Here is a 16,676-nt window from a genome sequence, read left to right as displayed (position 1 = left end):
GTGTGTGGTGGTGGTGAGGGGGGCATGAAATATCAAGAGAAGCACAATGAGTGGACATGTTTTATTGTTTTTAACACAGTTTCAGTTCACTACAAAGCCGTTCTTTGTGTGTTCTTTGGATGTTGCTCAATCATAGTTCCTTTTATTCTTTCTTTACTAAAACAAACCTTGAGATATCCCTGTGTTTAAACCTCTGTTTGTAGAATTAAAGCTGTGAACATGTTGCGGTCTCTCCTGTGTAAAAACAAAATATATATTTTTTATTAGTCCTTTATTTATCCAGGTAAAAAATCTCATTGAGATTAAAAATCTCATTTCCAAGAGAGACCTGGCATCATGGTAACAAAAGTCACAATACACGTACCACATAAGTACATAACATTTAAAACAAATACAATATCCCATACCAACATGTGAAAAATATACAATAACAGATCAAATTAAGAGTACATTAAAAACAATCACACTCAGTAAAAGAGTTGTTCTCTCGTTCCTTTAAGACAGACTTAAACTCTCCCAATTCTGATCATTTCAGTTCCTTCTGCAGATTATTCCAGGAAGCAGGGGCAGCGTATGTAAAAGCCTTTTTCCCCAATTCTGTTCTGATTTCTGGGACAATCAATTGTAGGATATTGTGAGAACGACGGCTGCATTGGTTGTGGTTTTTACACATATAAACACATAAATAAGATGAACCAGCCCAAGGAGAGGTTTATAGATAAAGATCAACCAATGGGAGAGTCTACGAATATGCAAAGATGGACATTTAGCAGCAGCATACAAAGAACAATGATGTACACGATTTCCATAGCCGGTAATAAGACGTAAAGCACAATGGTACACAGTATCCAACGTCTTTAGGTAGTGGGCAGGTGCATTCATAAAAAGCAGGTCATCATAATCCAATAAAGGTAAAAAAGTTGCATGAATCAAGTGTTTTCTCACTTGGAGGGAAAAACAGGATTGATTTCTAAAAAAGAAACTTAGTTTAATGACAAATTCTGATCTATAATGATCCCTAGATACTTGTAAGATGTGACCATTTCAATTTCAGTTCCTTGAATTGTTTTAATCTTAGGAGACGTAGCTAACAACTCTTTGCCATTTGAGAATAACATGAACTTGGATTTCTCTGGATTTAACACCAACTTGAGTTAAATGGGACTGAACGACATCAAAGGCAGACTGCAGAAATTGCAGGATTTGTGCTACTGAAGGGGATGAACAATAAATAATTGTATTTAATCTGCATAAAGATGGAATGCTGCATTCGAGAAATTATCACAAAGGTTGTTTATGTAAAGAGAAAATAGCAATGGCCCTAATATGGAGCCCTGCGGAACTCCTTTGGATACTGGGAGAAAAGAGGAAGAAGACCCGGACACACTGTTTTCTTGGTGACAAGTAATTTAAAAACCAACTTACAGCATTTACAGATAGACCAATATTGTTTAGTCTATGTAATAAAATAGCACGGTCAACTGTATCAAAAGCCTTTAACAAGTCAAGAAAAAGAGCAGCACAGGATTTTTTGCAGTCCATTAAATCAGCGATGTCATTAACCACTTAAACAGCAGCAGTTATTGTGCTGTGTTGTTTTCTGAATCCTGACTGATGTTGGGAAAGAACTGAATTGATTTAGTAAGCCAGGTTTCTGATGATATAAGAATATCAGTATCTAACTCTTTCATCCAAATTTTCACAAAATCAATTTTGGGAAGAAGACTTCTGACATTTAAATGAGTGATACCAAGACCTGTTCGAGTTTTGAAATCACAAGGAGTACTTAAGCATTTGCAATCTGGACCGGGATTAGGTTGCACATTTCCTGAGAATAAACACACACGCACACAAAACAAGGAGACACACAGAAATGGACACTGTAAACACACTCACACTCCCCATATACACTCTATATTTAGGCCCCAGACCCAGGAGATGGTCCGCTTCACTCTGGGGTGGAGGCCGACCGGCTCAGTCCCCGCAGCAGCAGAGGAGTCCACCATCACAGACCCTAAACGGACGACCAGTTCGTCCTCTCAACCTCCAGCCCCAGATGGCAAACAAGGAACAGGGTTGTAAAAAGAGCCCATGCTTCACTCCGCCTGTTCATACGTGGTGTCCATGCATGGTGTTCTAAAGTGCATTTAAAAAGGGGGGCATGGCACAGACAACCCTCTGCCAGATAGCAGCTGGTGTCAGCACGACCCCTCCACAGAACCCTCAATGTCTACATGCGATTTAAAATTGAGAAGTGGGGTCAGGTGGGGTGAGGCTGAACGAACAGACCCCCTGTCTAGACGCCATTCAGTGTGCCCACCCAGAAGAGGTGTATGTGTTATGACAATGTAGGTAATGAGAGTGTCCAAGGCCCTGCATGTTTGGTGGTGTGATGGAGCGGGAAGCAATTAGGGATGGGGAGGAAAGGCCCAGAGGGCAAAGTGTCCTGATTCCTGGAGCCAGCCCCCCCACTGACCCTAATAGGCACTCCTGTTCCCTAAAATCCACCAAGGGCAGGGGGCCCCAGGCCCTTCTAGCCCAGGGTACATGGCTGCAGCACCATCTTGGGGCCAAGCCAAGGAAAGCCCACCTGACCCAACCACAGAGGGAAAACTACACCCGCCAGACATTCAGTCAACTCCCAGACTACATAAGGCAATAGACACCCAGGTTGAGTCCATCCTCCACCTCTGTTAGATCCTGTGGGTTTAAAAAAATAGATTTCCCGATTTTAAATAGATTTTAATTTGAATAGTCCGATATCAATTAATTAAATTCTGAAAGATGTTTAAATATAAATGTATTTTGCCAGAAACGCCAGAATCTCAGCTTATAACTCACAAAACTATTTTAACAACCACCGAGCAATTAAAGGGCAGGTAAATAGATTCTGCAAACAGAAACACAAAGCGCTGTTCACATCTCACAGATTCTTAAACTGCACGTTTCATCACTCCGACCAAAACTCACTGAACCAGCAGGAAAAGAAGATGAACCTACACTTCACATTTGAAAAACATCGTCATGACTTTTCTCTTACTTTTGCCGTTTAGCTTCCACCACAATAAAATCCCACTTCCTGCACAGTGCTGTCTCTCAGTGTACTTCAAGACCAGTTTCCCATCAAAAAATCTCTGTTTTCTGCATTTTTCACTGGCTTATTACCCACCAGTCTACCGTTGTGTACGGCCGCTGTTTTTTAGGGGGGAATCTCTGACAAGAAAGTCAAATTTCGGCTGTTCAATACTGAAGAAATTTCAGCTTTTACCATTTATGAAAAATTGGAAAATGCTTAGCTCAGTCTCTAATAAAACCTCTGTAGCTTTGCTCTGCTTCACGTCAGCAGCATCTTCATATGTTGATTCATGGTTTTCTTGAGTTCTCGATCTACTGTAACATATTTTTAAGCGAGTGTAGCAAAACCACGACAGACCCGATGACCACACACGTTCATGCTTTTGAGGATTTCACACATTTTATTCTTCTGGTTGCTGTTCACACGCTGGGCTGCAGCCCACCACATACACCACAACAACAACATCAACTCAGGACCCAGTTCAGTGTTTTATCCTGGCAAGGCATGATTGCGGATGCTGTTTAGTTGCGTCCGCCTCCCCTGCAGCGGCACCGCAGACCACGCCCCGCAATAGGGGGTTATATGATATAAAGCTGGTCACAAAAATCTTAAGGCTAGACCATGCAATTTCACAGCCTCACACTTCCAGCCTACCTGGCCCACGTAGACCGTGAAGGCCAGGTCCTCAGGAGGATGCACCCTATGAATTTGGACACCCCCTACATCTAAGTGTCTCAAATGTCACTCAGCAGTGAGCTGCTAACTAGGAAATAATCCAGACAAGAGTAGAAGTGATGGACGTGAGAAGAAAGTCCCTACGGTTGGCCTGAAGGGAACGCCATGCGTTGCCAAGTCCGTAATCGCTCATGTACTGATTAATTACATTTGTGGACTGTCAGTTGCACTGAGTTCCTCCTGTATTGAGCATGTCCATTTCTTCATTTAGTTCACGGCTGAGGTCGCCCCCAAGAACAAGTGAGCAACCTGAGCAGGGTGTTCAGAGAGTGCACCACAAAAAAAAAACGTGGAAGAATGAGGGGTCATCAACATTTGAGCTGACAATACATAACGTTTTGTTACATATAAATCATTTAATTATTAGAAATCTATCCCCTGGATCTATAACTTGAACACTTTTATGAATTAAAATTGCCACTCCTCTTTGCTTAGAGTTATAGCAGGCTGAGAACACATTAGGAAACTTGCTTATCTATAGCTGTGACAGGTCTTAAATATCTTTAACCTTTTACAGTTTTTCTCAAATGTTAAAACACAAAAGCCAATCCTGTAACCCAAATGACCAGTAGTCTAAACACATTTACTAAATGTAGCCACCATATACCAGTACCATAAACACATGTCACATGAAGACACAATTCACAAAACACAACCCTCTGTACTCATAAATCTAAACACATTTTTCCTTGCCAAAACACATGTTGCAAAACAACTCTGCACATATTCTCAAATGAAAGCTCATGTGATGCAAAATGCTTGCCACAGTCACCAATCTGTGAACACAGGGAACACACTTGGCGTCAGTCACTACACACAACGACTCAAAATTGAAGACACCTGTTGCTAATGATGTGACCCCACCTATGAAAGCATAGTTTGGTGAAGATGCCAAACAATCACAATGGATGAAGGCATTCGAGCGTGCGGAAGGAGAAGAGCTGCAGGCCAAAGAGGAAGAGGGGTTGAGATCAGAGGAGGAAGAGGTGAAGGCCTAAGAAGAAGAGGAGTTCGGAGTAGAGGAGGAAGACAAGGAGGCCAACAAGAGAGAGGAGAAGGTCCAGGTGGGAGAAGAAGACAACCTCGCACCATCATAACAGATGATATGCGAGCAACAGTAATTGATCATGTCATTGTCCATAGCATGACAATGGCTGAAGCGGGACGAAGAGTACATCCAAACCTGAGTAGGTCCACCGTGGCCACCATTATCAAGGCATTTAGACAACACAACAGGTATAGTACGCTATTGCTTTCTTTGTCACACTACAGTTTTACAGGCCTGTGAAAGTGGTCTGTTACCTTACATGTAGTTTTACATATAAATCAGTCAATTGACAACACATGTTTCTTTCTTTAGAGCTGAAAGAATGCCACATAGAGGTGGGAGGGTTGCCATATTCACAGCGGCACAAGAAACCCTCATTGCAGATATGGTCCGTGAGAACAACTGCATTAGACTCCGAGAGATCAGAGACAAAGTCATTGCAGATAATGTAAACTTTGAGAACATTGATGCTGTCAGCGTGTCCACAATAGACCGAGTTCTCCGGCGCCAACAGATGAGGATGAAACAGGTCTACAGGGTTCCCTTTAAGCGCAACTCTGCGCGACACATAGGACAACGTTACGAGTATGTGCAAGTACGTATACATCCATGTCCACAGTACAGTTAGTGGACATACTGTGTTGCTTAGTGGCCTACATTACTTCTGGACTACCTGTGCTACCTGATTGACCGTTCTGAACACCTGTACGCTTTCCCATGTTCACAGAGGATAATGCAGTTGGACGCGATGGCCAGACCCCATGAGTACCTCTTCCTGAATGAGGCTGGCTTCAACCTCCAGAAACGAAGGCGAAGAGGCCGTAACATCATTGGCCAGAGAGCCATCACTGAGGTTCCTGGCCAACGGGGGGGTAATATTACTCTTTGTGCAGCTATGGGTACGGAGGGGCTTGTCCACCGGCATGCTGTCCTTGGGTCTTACAACACCCAACGTCTCCTCACCTTCCTAGAGGAGCTAAAAGACATCCTCCTGGACCGTCAACAACACCATCCTAGGCTAGCACATCACATGTATGTGATCATTTGGGACAACGTCCGCTTCCACAAGACACACCAAATCAGAGAGTGGTTCACCACAAACAGTGACCACTTTTTAAACGTCTGTCTGCCACCCTACTCCCCTTTCCTGAACCCTATAGAGGAGTTCTTCTCATCATGGAGATGGAAGGTGTATGACAGACAGCCATACACAAGAGAGAACCTCGTACGGGCAATGGAGCTGGCCTGTGCTGACATCCCAGTGGAGGCCTTCCAGGGATGGATTCGCCATTCCAGGGCGTTTTTCCCGCAGTGCCTAGCAAGGGACAATATAGCCTGTGATGTGGATGAGGTGATGTGGCCCAATGCAGCTCGGCGACATGATGCCGCACAGTGACTGTGTGTAATACTGTAAAAAGACCGTGTAGACAATAAAAAAGACTTCACACCCTGATCATGTTTCCGAGAGTACTGTTGTGTGCGATAGATTCTGTTTTTGCATTGAGTTGTGTTACAGTAGTGTACGTACATGCAGGATGTTTTTATAGATTTATAGTCTTCATGTGAAACTCACAAATCTAAATGCCTAATCCTCTGCAGGGTTCTATGACGATCCGTTACTGTACAGTTTATAAAAATATGCATTGGCAGTTATGAACCAAAGAACCTTCTCACAAATTGAGCATTGTGTTTTCAATTGTTTTGCTGTAGTGTGTAATGCTGTGTATAGTGTTTACAGTTTTGACAGCTTCGAGCTGCTCTCTTGGTGTGGGAGTTTGAGTTTTGCAGTGGGAAGGTGTGGTTGTGTTTATGTAGCTTTAGAGAAGGGTGTTGTGTTTGGACATTGGGGGACCTGGTGGTAACGTTTGTGACATGTGTTTTAGCATTTGAGAAAAACTGTAACCTAGCACACTTTAGTGTACCCATGGTTGTGTGTGTGTGTAGCTGATGTTGCACGCTGTGTGTGACGCTTAAACGAAGGAGAAAAATCACACATCCATCATATGCAAGAAGGTGTGGTTCCATAAGAGCGCGATACATAGACCCGAGTGGTGCTTGGTGTTGTCTGATTGTATGTGTGCACATTAAATTATGTGTGTGAGATCATGCGGTGCAGACGTGTAAAGTTCAAGGGTGCAGAAGCAGACACAAGAAAGAAAAGCTAATCCAGAAGATGTTGGGGGTGAGAGGGAGTTAAAAAGTAATGTAAGTATTTTTGACAATGCACAATTACAACTTGCTATCTGCAGCACTTTTACACGACCATAATACATCTGTGTGCGTGCTTAAGGCAGTGGTTCCCAACTGGTGTGCTTTGCGACAACTGTACAATATATTTTTGCACTGTACAACTACAGAAAAAAATATTAATGATTATATTATTTTTTTTAGGCAATTTAGGCTCATGCACACTTGGTAACTAGCAAGCTAAAAAAAAAAAAGGCTCGTGAAATCCAATAATTTCTTCTAAATGAAAACTCAAAGCTCACTTAAAGAGATGAGGAAAGTTTAATGATGGTGGAGTGCTAACACATTTGGAAAAATGATTTCAAATATGATGAGTGGTCTGCAGATGGGCTGCCTATAGTGTTTTTCTGTGATAACACAATCTGAAGAAGCACTGATGACATATCAGACGCTATACAGATGATTTGGTGTAGAAACGAGTACAGATGTGCCCTGAAATCTTGGCTCCTGGTTTGGTGCATCTATCCATCGACCTGTTTATGTGAAAGAAGTTAAAATTGCGTTAATAAATAATATGTGCACTATAACTGTAAGAAAAACTGCTGCATGAAGGTATAATACAAAAATCTCTTTGGGATCTGATGCTTGACGAGTGTGTTCACCTCACAGAATGAAGATTTATTATACAGCTTTATAGAAAACTGTGATGGAGAGCAGTTTGTTCAGTGATGCCTGACTCCCATGGAGTCTCCAGTGATGCTTCCAGCCTCACTGATTAGTTTGTTGATCCTGCTGGTGTTTCTGGCACTATCGTTACCACAGACTAGTAGAAGATCTCCAACATCTCGCTGCACACCTTAAAGGATCTGAGCTTCCTTACAAGTGGAGTCTGCTCATACCCTTTTTGTACACAGCGTCACTGTTGCTCCTCCAGCGTGTCCGCTGCTTCGACCTGATGCTGATGGGCGTAGTCGCAGTGTTTTTCATCCAGAAGTCAACCAGCATCTTTTTTGTCTTGCTGACATTCAGAAGGAGGTGATTTCTTCTGGGCCGCTCCAAAATGTTCCTGCACTCTGACTCCTGCCCACCCTTATTACACCTAACCACTGCAGTATCATCATTCCTTATTAAAGGACGTGCTCTGTGTATTAATGGGTTAATCTGCCTTTAAGTTGTCTGTAAAGAGTGTTATAAAAATGCTGATTCATTTCTTGATCTTCGTGTTCCCAAAACTCGTTGAGCATTATTTATATATTTACCTCCACATCATTCTGGATTTGATAGCTTGTTATAAATCCTTTGCAGCACGGTGCTTTTGACTGTCTTAAAAGCACAGCTTTACTCACTGTAAAGGCTCAAATGACTAAGAGAGCTTTCAGTTTTTGCAGTAGGTAAATCTACCGAGGAATGATTATTAACGCCTGTGTGTGGTTTCTGGATCGCTCAGTGTCTCTCACCTTGTCCCCTTTCACTGATGTGTGACAGTTGGCTGTTTGGCATTCTGCCGCTTCTGTCCAGGTGTACTAAGACTCATCCCCCTTCATATAGCTTGGCGTGGATGACGTTGCAGGATGGGAGTTACGGTCAAAAACACCCACAAGTCTCCAAAGCCCCAACGAGCTGCTCAGTGCTCGTACAGTCTCATGCAGGGGGTGGGAGGTGTTGTCCATGATGGATGTTAGCTTAGACAACATCCTCTCCTCCCCAACCTGCTCGACTTTCCTTGGATTAGTGAACTTATTTCATTTCTAACAGAAAATCATGTGTTTTTGTTTTTTTAGCTAACATATAATCGGCGCAGGCAGACTCTTTGTACTTTACCTGCTGACCTGCTGCCAGGCCAAACACATCAAACCTGTGGCTCAGGCTTAGCTGCCCCACTCCCATCTCCTTATACCCCTGACACTGAACCGGCCCTGATATCTAAAGAAACAGGTGAGATATTTCACATCAAGAAGTTTTTTCACCTGCAGGAGGCCTCTTGGGAAATAATATTTGCATTCTACACACTCTTTAAATAGAACGTTTTTGGAGAAGTGTGTGTTACTCTGCATTTATTTTCCACACTGTCTTATGACAGGTGCTGAGAGCTTTCAGGAAGCTGAAACCAATTAAAACCTATTTGAGTTCCACCAGTTCTCAGGACAGAGACGTATTTTAGTTCACTATATTTTGTTTGAAAATTCATAATCGAAGGATTATTTAAGTTTTATGTTAAAGCAGTAAAAATTTATTTTACCCAATTTTATAGATGAGTATTGAAATTCACTTCCATCCCAAAAAACTTACATATATTTTATATGTATTTGGTTTAAGCCACCAATCACTGAAAAAGTAAAATTTAAAATTTAATTTATCAATTATCATAAAAAAAATATGAAAATGTAAAATATGACTTGCATATATCTCATCAATCTTCCCTGAAATAAAAATGTGTTATATGTTGCCGTGGTTTCCTTTGTTAAAGTGGTGGGGCCCAAAGTGATATGTTTTTTCCATGGGGCCCCAGATCCCCAGTGGCACCCCTGGTGGCGTCACGCACTAAACCAGGGGTGGGCAACTCCAGGTTTTAGATGTGTCCTTGAACCAACACAGCTGATTTAAATGGTTAAATTAGCTCCTCAACAAAGTTCTCCAGAGGCCTGGTAACGAACTAATCATGTGATTCAGGTGTGTTGACCCAAGGTGAGATCTAAAACCTGCAGGACACCGGCCCTCGAGGCCTGGAGTTGCCCACCCCTGGGTTAGAGCCACCTACCTCACTAACAGATGAAAATCTGTGTAAACCACAAACCCTTGTAATCACACTCAGTGTCGTGGATTTCGATTTCTTCGTCTCGTTACGGATTCTTTAATTCCAATTTATACTTCATGGTTATTCCGCTGATGAGTTTCGGTTATGTGATGTTTTGATTCATGTCTTGGTTTTTATTATTAGTTATAGTAGTTTTAGTTCCCTCAGTAATTGCCACTATGTTCCTCCTTTGTCTCGTCTCGTCAGTGCCGTCTCCTCTCTCTCTGTTACCACGTCTGGTGTGGGTCTTTTTGTTACTTCCCCGTTTTATTTTGAAGGTTAGTCTTCTGTTTTGTCTTGCTCTATTTTGACTTTGTTTTTCCTTCCTTTGTGGTTGTGAGTGCTGTCCTAAATGTCAGTGTTGTCTCTCTTTCCTTTCAGCTGTGCATCTTTTTAATCAACCCTCTGTACATGAATAGCCCCGTGTTACTCTTTGTCGACTCATCTGTTTTGTCTTTCTTTTGTTTCTTTTGTTTTTATTTTCTATCCTCAACTGAACTTTGAGTAAACGAGTGATGAATTGTATCCTTTCCAAATTTGGCAAGAATCCTTCCCTTATCTATTTTTGCATTCTAACTGTGACACTTAATACTTTGTATTTGTAATTAAAGCAGTAAATCATTGCAGCTGCAGCAATTGTGGCTGTGTCGAAGGGATGTGGTTAGTTAATGGATTCTCGCCACCTTCTGCACAACTTACTAGACTTTTAGTCCAAAATCAGTTGCTGCTCTAGTGCTACAGGGACAGATACGGCACATCTCACACCTCAGTACCTTCAGTCAGATTGGATTTAAGCTTCTTGTTTTGGCATATTTAAATTTATTGATCTCATCACTTTTGTGTGTTTGTTTTAATTTGATTGGCTTATGTAACATATTCATTTCTCAACTCTTGTGATAAAGTATTTCTTGTTTTGACTTGTCTTTTTATCTGCCCTGCATAAGAAATAGTCAAACTAATCTCCAACTTAATATTTTTATTATTTTACAACTGTAGATACTAGAGTAACTTTACATGATTCAAAATTCAGAATAATCTTTATTTATTCTATGCATTATGTGTTTATCCTAGACCTTCATACGCTATCTGAATCATGCTTTGACATCATCTTTTTTCTGATTGGCTGCCCCTTGCAAACTGATATCGGAGAGCAGGTGAGTGCCAAGATTGAGACGTCTGAAGCCTGAGCTTTTAGCTCGCAGGGATTACCATGATTAATGTGAGCTTCCAGTGTTGGAACACTATATACAGGACAAAAAAGAACAACAGATCCTGTGCAGCTAGCATATGAAGTATGACAAAGTGCACATTTTTAATTGTAATTTCTCTGAATATGCCATTGCTATTTTTGATGTAATAAGTGCACCTGAAATCTTGTTTTAATATATTTAATCTTGTTTTGATAATCTGGGCTATTTACAAATGGCAGAGAAAAGTACAAATAAAAGGTACACAGCTGGCTTTAGTTTGATTTGATATACCCTGCTTTGAATAACAAGCACAAACAGACAGAAATAATATACATTGTAGCAAATGCAAAAATGATCATGAAAGTTGTTTAACAGATACAGACAGAAATAAACTCAGGTGATAAAAAGAAAAAGAATCTATGTAGATCAAACTTCTGTGTATATCAAACCTATTTTTAACTAAAAATGCACTTTTCTGTTTTTTGTAACACTGTGTGGTAAGGTGTTTAATACTGTTGACATTTTTCTTTAAGATCACAAACATCTTGAAATATTCTACCTTAGAACAAATATACAAAAACAAGGAGAGCAGAAAAACATCTGGAAATCCATTTGTGTCATTCAGACTTTCTTTTTTTTCAAGCAGCGACATAAAATTAAGATTGAGCCAAATTTAGTTCAGCTTATTTGTGCAGTCCTCCACAAAAGTCCCAGTTAAGCTATCTACATATAAAAACATATGCTTTGATATTGTCCATAGCTCTTTGTAAGCAGGTGTGTAACACTAGGCTGAAGGTGCTGACTCCTCCACACGGACGCTGTTTTAAGGAGAAAATGTGGTGGTGGTCTCAGTTTCAGTGGGCACTGAGCTCCGCCTCCTCCCACAGGTATACCTAAAGAACCTCTCCTGGCTCATGCAGCCAAACTCTTTCAGTAGTTTCAGGAGGTCATAACGAAACTTTGTACCGATAAAGGCATAAACAAAGGGGTTCAGGCAGCACCTCAGGAAGGCCAAACTCTGGGTCGTGTCAGTGGCATAGAGGAGGTTGATTTCGTATTTGCAGTCCATCGGTACTCCGCGTGCTGTAAGAACTGTGTTCCAAAACAGGACCACGTTATAAGGCGTCTGGAAGACCAAGAAGACAGCGACCACAGCGAGAATCACCTTGATGGCCTTATTCCGTTCAAAGCTACGAGCATAGTAAAGGGTCCTGAGGATGCTGCTGTAGCAGAAGGTCATAAACAAGAAAGGAAGGACAAAACCCAAAGCAATCTGAGTTGCCTGGACGGTGATGCGAAGTGGGTCATAGTTGCTGGAGAAAGGGGTGCAGGTGTTGTTATTGATGGTGGTGTACACCATTTCTGGCACAGAGAAGATCAGGGCCAACACCCAGACCAAAGCTGATGACAACTTGCTGATAATCACTGCCTGGGAGCGGTGGCGGTGAGCAGAGATTGCTTTGGAGATGGCAAAGTAGCGGTCGACACTGATGAGGGACAGAAGCAACATGCTGCTGTAGAAGCTGACCTTATAAATGGTGTACATGGCTTTGCACAGCCCTAGACCCAGCACCCATTCTACCATGGAGTTGGCTGCCCAAAAGGGGAGGGACAGGGCTAAGAGCAGGTCTGCAAAGGACAAGTTGAGCAGGTACACATCGGTCATGGTCTTGAGTCGCTTGAAGTAGATATAAGTGAGGATGATGAGCATGTTTCCTGCCAGCCCCAGGAAGCAGATGATGGAGAAAAAGATGGGCATAAACACGAAGCGGAACTGCCGATTGGAGTGCTTCTTACAGAGTTCAGGAATCTCACTATAATCCCAGCTGGAAAAGCTGTAATCTGTGAATGTAGTGGTTGTGTAATTTCCATCGTCGGACAAGCAAGGCTGCAAAAACAGAGCAAAAAACACATGAAAAAAGTAAAATAACAGAGCAGATCAGACAAAACTACACCTGCCACCTGCCTTTGGTACATTGTACTTTTACACCACCACTTCCTGGGGGGAGGGGGAGCACTTGGTACCACAGGGGAAGACTGCGGTTCGGTAAATACTATTTATCCCAAACATATTTACAGCTGGAAGAAGAGCTTCAGTGAGGTGTTTCTCTTACCTTAGAGGTCATTAACCATACCAGCACAGTCGGCAGAAAGTTCTGGAGAGCTGAAAAACAAATGTAGATTATTTATTTATTTATTTTAGAAATAGGATCTGTGGAGACAAGCTTAGTGTTCATATAAACGATGACTTTTCAAGATGCTCAAACGTTAGTTTTGGACTTCCTCAGCTTCTGTGCGAGGGAGGTTTAGTAGAAAACCCATATACATGTATTTCTATGCAGATAATACCCAACTTCCAAATCAATTGGTCCTCAAGCCATAGAGGGCTGAATGACCTTTAAATTTCTACTTCAAAATTCAAAGAAGGGTGTTATTAGTTTTTAATATTGTATTGGGCCTGGACACCTCAAAAATGGTCTACTTATTCTGGATTGTATTATTTTTGTCCGTCTGTAAGGAAATATGTTCGTTAACAATTTCACTATGTGCATGTGTGTGTGTATTTCTGCACATGACTAACAGTTTGCATTGGAGTTACACAAATCCAGCAGATGCGTGCGTGGTACAGATCACATCTTTTGAACTAATCAAGCTATCAAACCCAAAATAAGTTAGTTAATTGGTGGTATTAGGGTGATTTCCTTTATAACACGCATGAAATTCGTGTTTATTTGTCAGCTTTTAACCCAGAGTGAAATTTGATATTTGGCTTTATTGTCAAGTATTATTAGTATAGTACTGGTTAACATTTGAAAGCTCGGGAAGAAACACAAATCCTTTGTCACATTTTTGTCACAGCAGATCCATCCGCTGTGGTGACCAACTGTAAATAAGAGAACAGCTGGTTCTTTGTTTTTCTTCTTCTATTATTGTTACATTGTCTACATGTGTGGGATTTTATGCTTGTAAAAGACTTGACAATAACTGTTTTCACTGTTTGACTGCAACGACTCTTTATTACTGCCAAACAATCATAGACTGTTTGAGAAGTTTTTCCCCTTCTGGCCTACATCTTTTATCTTTTCTAATCTGTTTTCGGGGCTTTTGATCATGTGGCCATCGGGGAAAACTCCGTTCCTTCTTTTTTTTTTCTTATGAAAGTTATTTGTGGTACTCACAAATCTGATTAGTGAAACTGTTAAGATAAATGAGACTTTTAATAGATTGTGACATTACTGATATGTTGATAATATTTAAAACTAAAGACAAGTGTTACCAACCGCAATAAAATCTGCTTCTATTTCCTAATTGTTGATGTAAGTTCTTTTAAATGCTACTAGTGTATTTTTAGTAATTTGGGCTTCTTCAAAAATGATACTTTGAGCTGCTCCTTTATTTCCCAAGGGGCTGTCGCAGCGGATGAATCTACACTCGACTTTGCCCAGATTATTACACCAAATGCAACCTTGTGATTTATCTAACCTTGCGACAGACATATACTAGAACAAACCATGCAAGGCAATTATTATTATTTTATTTTACCACCAGTAAGCAGGTAGTTGTAAAGTTGCTGAATCAAAGTCTCTAGTATTTAAAAAAGCAGCTTTAACACACTAAAAAAATGCAAGTCCATGTTAAGTGTTCAATAGTAGATGAAACTGCCACAGCAGCTATCATTAGTTTTAAAATATAAAACGTGAGATTTAAGAAACACAATCTTTTTGGTATTTTTTGTTTTTTGTCTGCATTTATTCATTCATTCATCACAACGCACACAAACGTCCTTTAACTATGTTTCTAAGCTCTACTCACCTCTGAGAGGAGTCATGTTGGCTGACGGTAGTTCACTGTAGGTGAAGCCGCTGCACACGCAGATCTGTCTATTTGATGGTGCTTTCCCTTCATTCTCACTGACAGGTCTCTGAATTTTTTTTCCTGATACCACATCACGTGGTAACCACCACATGTGAAGTGAAACCACATGTCACAAAAGTTAACTTCAGTTAATGGCGCAGTGATATCATATGAAATATAGATGGAGTTCAAGCTACGATGGTGTGTGCCAGTTGGTGTTCTTTGTTTCTCTCTCCCTAACTCTCTCACACACACTCACACACACCCCTACCTGCCTACTACAACTCTTTATTATTATTATAAAGAGATTATAACCTCTTCAAAATCTTCACTCTACCATGTAACACTACACATGATCTATAGAATAAAAAGAAAGCACAGGTTTGGTGGTTTTGATCACGTTGAATTATTTGTTAACACTACTAGCAAACATTGACATTTCTTTGCACAGCCCTTTGCTCCTTGTATCTAACTGAGAAGGCGTAGGTGTTGATGCGTAAAGCACTGTGAAAATTTCAAATGTTAGTTCAGAGGAACTTGAGTGATTCTGTGCCTAAGGGGTGGCTGAAGTTCAAAGCTACACATTGCAGTCGGCAGATACTAATCTGAGAGCTAACACGTATTGACCTGATAATAATCAGCATTTGCTTAGAGCTGAATGAAACAGATGAATTCTCTGAATGTTTTGTGTTCATACTGAAAGATAGTTTTGCTTTCATTGACATTTGCTGCTGTTACTGTGACATTCAGGGCTAATGCTGGACATGAGGTGAAACCCTACAGAGCTGCTTTTTTTTAACTCAAGATCTGCACTAGCTTTCTGCACACCTGTCTCTCTGCGGTATTGTGGTTTGTTGCTTTCACTTGAGGCAGTACTAACCACAGTACAAACGTGGCATGTTACAATGCACCGTATCATCTTTCACGTTGAAACCATCAGATCTGTCAATCGGATGGTGATTAGTTTCCAATCTTATGAGGCTGAAACCTTACAAATCATTGCACAAAGATTTAAATCTCCTGCCAGATCTGTGGCATTACTCGAAGCACCTACTGTGTCAGGATCGGAGATGAACAGGATGATGGGTACTGCTGCTATGAAAAACAGGAAGAGGAAATCAGAACAATTCCTTCACATGTTACCCACTTCCCTTACCTGTACTGTGCAAAGGAGAAAATGCTATATGCAAGTGCAGTGAGCCATGGCGAAGCTCTTATTTCTGCACCATGAATGTTTTACAGTACTGTCATCAAACAGTACAGCTTTTAAGTAAGGCATTTAAAAGCAGCGTGCAGATGAATTCAAAAATATCTGGTGTGTTTGTTTAAAAAAGCTAAACAAAAACATCAAAATACTTAATCAGAAACAAACACACACACCTTCATACAGGTAATTAATGCACAAGAAGTGGCTGCACATGATGAAAGACAAGAATTGACTTTGTTTATATATGGAGAATTCTGCTGTTAAATAATGTTATAAAGATTTTATTGCATGTTTTTTGGTATCTGTGGAGCTGAATCAGTCTGTCACAACAAGCTGCCACTTTCTCTCTACTCAATCTGCTCTACTTGTGATTGACAAATCATTAGCCATTATCTAATGAGCATATCCTTTCTGACTCTAATTACAAATGGAAATGACAGAATTACCTTTTTAATAATACACAAAACTAAAGTTCTTAAACAGAAGTTCCCTTTTTCTATAAATTTCTGTATAACCTGATGTCCTTTTTTTTTGCCACCACAGTCCCAGCAGCCCCTCCCCCTTCTGGTCGTCAGAAAGAATGC

General features: G+C 40.9%; 1 protein-coding gene across 1 annotated transcript; it reads right to left on the bottom strand.

The window, feature by feature from the left end:
* Nucleotides 1–10,906: 10,906 nt before the first annotated feature.
* On the bottom strand, nt 10,907–14,997 carry ccr7 (chemokine (C-C motif) receptor 7). The gene is made up of 3 exons (XM_086297712.1): nt 14,844–14,997; nt 13,145–13,194; nt 10,907–12,918 (listed from the first exon to the last, which is right to left on the bottom strand). The coding sequence occupies exons 1-3, from the start codon at nt 14,995–14,997 to the stop codon at nt 11,854–11,856; spliced, it is 1,269 nt and encodes a 422-aa protein (XP_086153838.1). The 3' UTR covers nt 10,907–11,853.
* Nucleotides 14,998–16,676: the final 1,679 nt, after the last annotated feature.

This window comes from Aulonocara sp. 'chitande type north' Nkhata Bay, linkage group LG6 (assembly GCF_057382095.1).
Source record: "Aulonocara sp. 'chitande type north' Nkhata Bay isolate Kocher_YH1m ecotype deep benthic linkage group LG6, A_spYH_male_GT1.1, whole genome shotgun sequence".
NCBI classification, from domain to species: Eukaryota; Metazoa; Chordata; class Actinopteri; order Cichliformes; family Cichlidae; genus Aulonocara; species Aulonocara sp. 'chitande type north' Nkhata Bay.
This window is presented reverse-complemented; position numbering and strand designations above follow the sequence as displayed.

Bases quoted from the DNA above. Each gene is read 5' to 3' on its own strand.
- ccr7 (XM_086297712.1), bottom strand. From the start codon at position 14,997: ATGTGGTGGTTACCACGTGATGTGGTATCAGGAAAAAAAATTCAGAGA. The intron at 13,195-14,843 runs GTGAGTAGAGCT...TTTGTTTTTCAG, and splicing joins CAACATGACTCCTCTCAGAG to CTCTCCAGAACTTTCTGCCG. The intron at 12,919-13,144 runs GTAAGAGAAACA...CTGTTTTTGCAG, and splicing joins TATGGTTAATGACCTCTAAG to CCTTGCTTGTCCGACGATGG.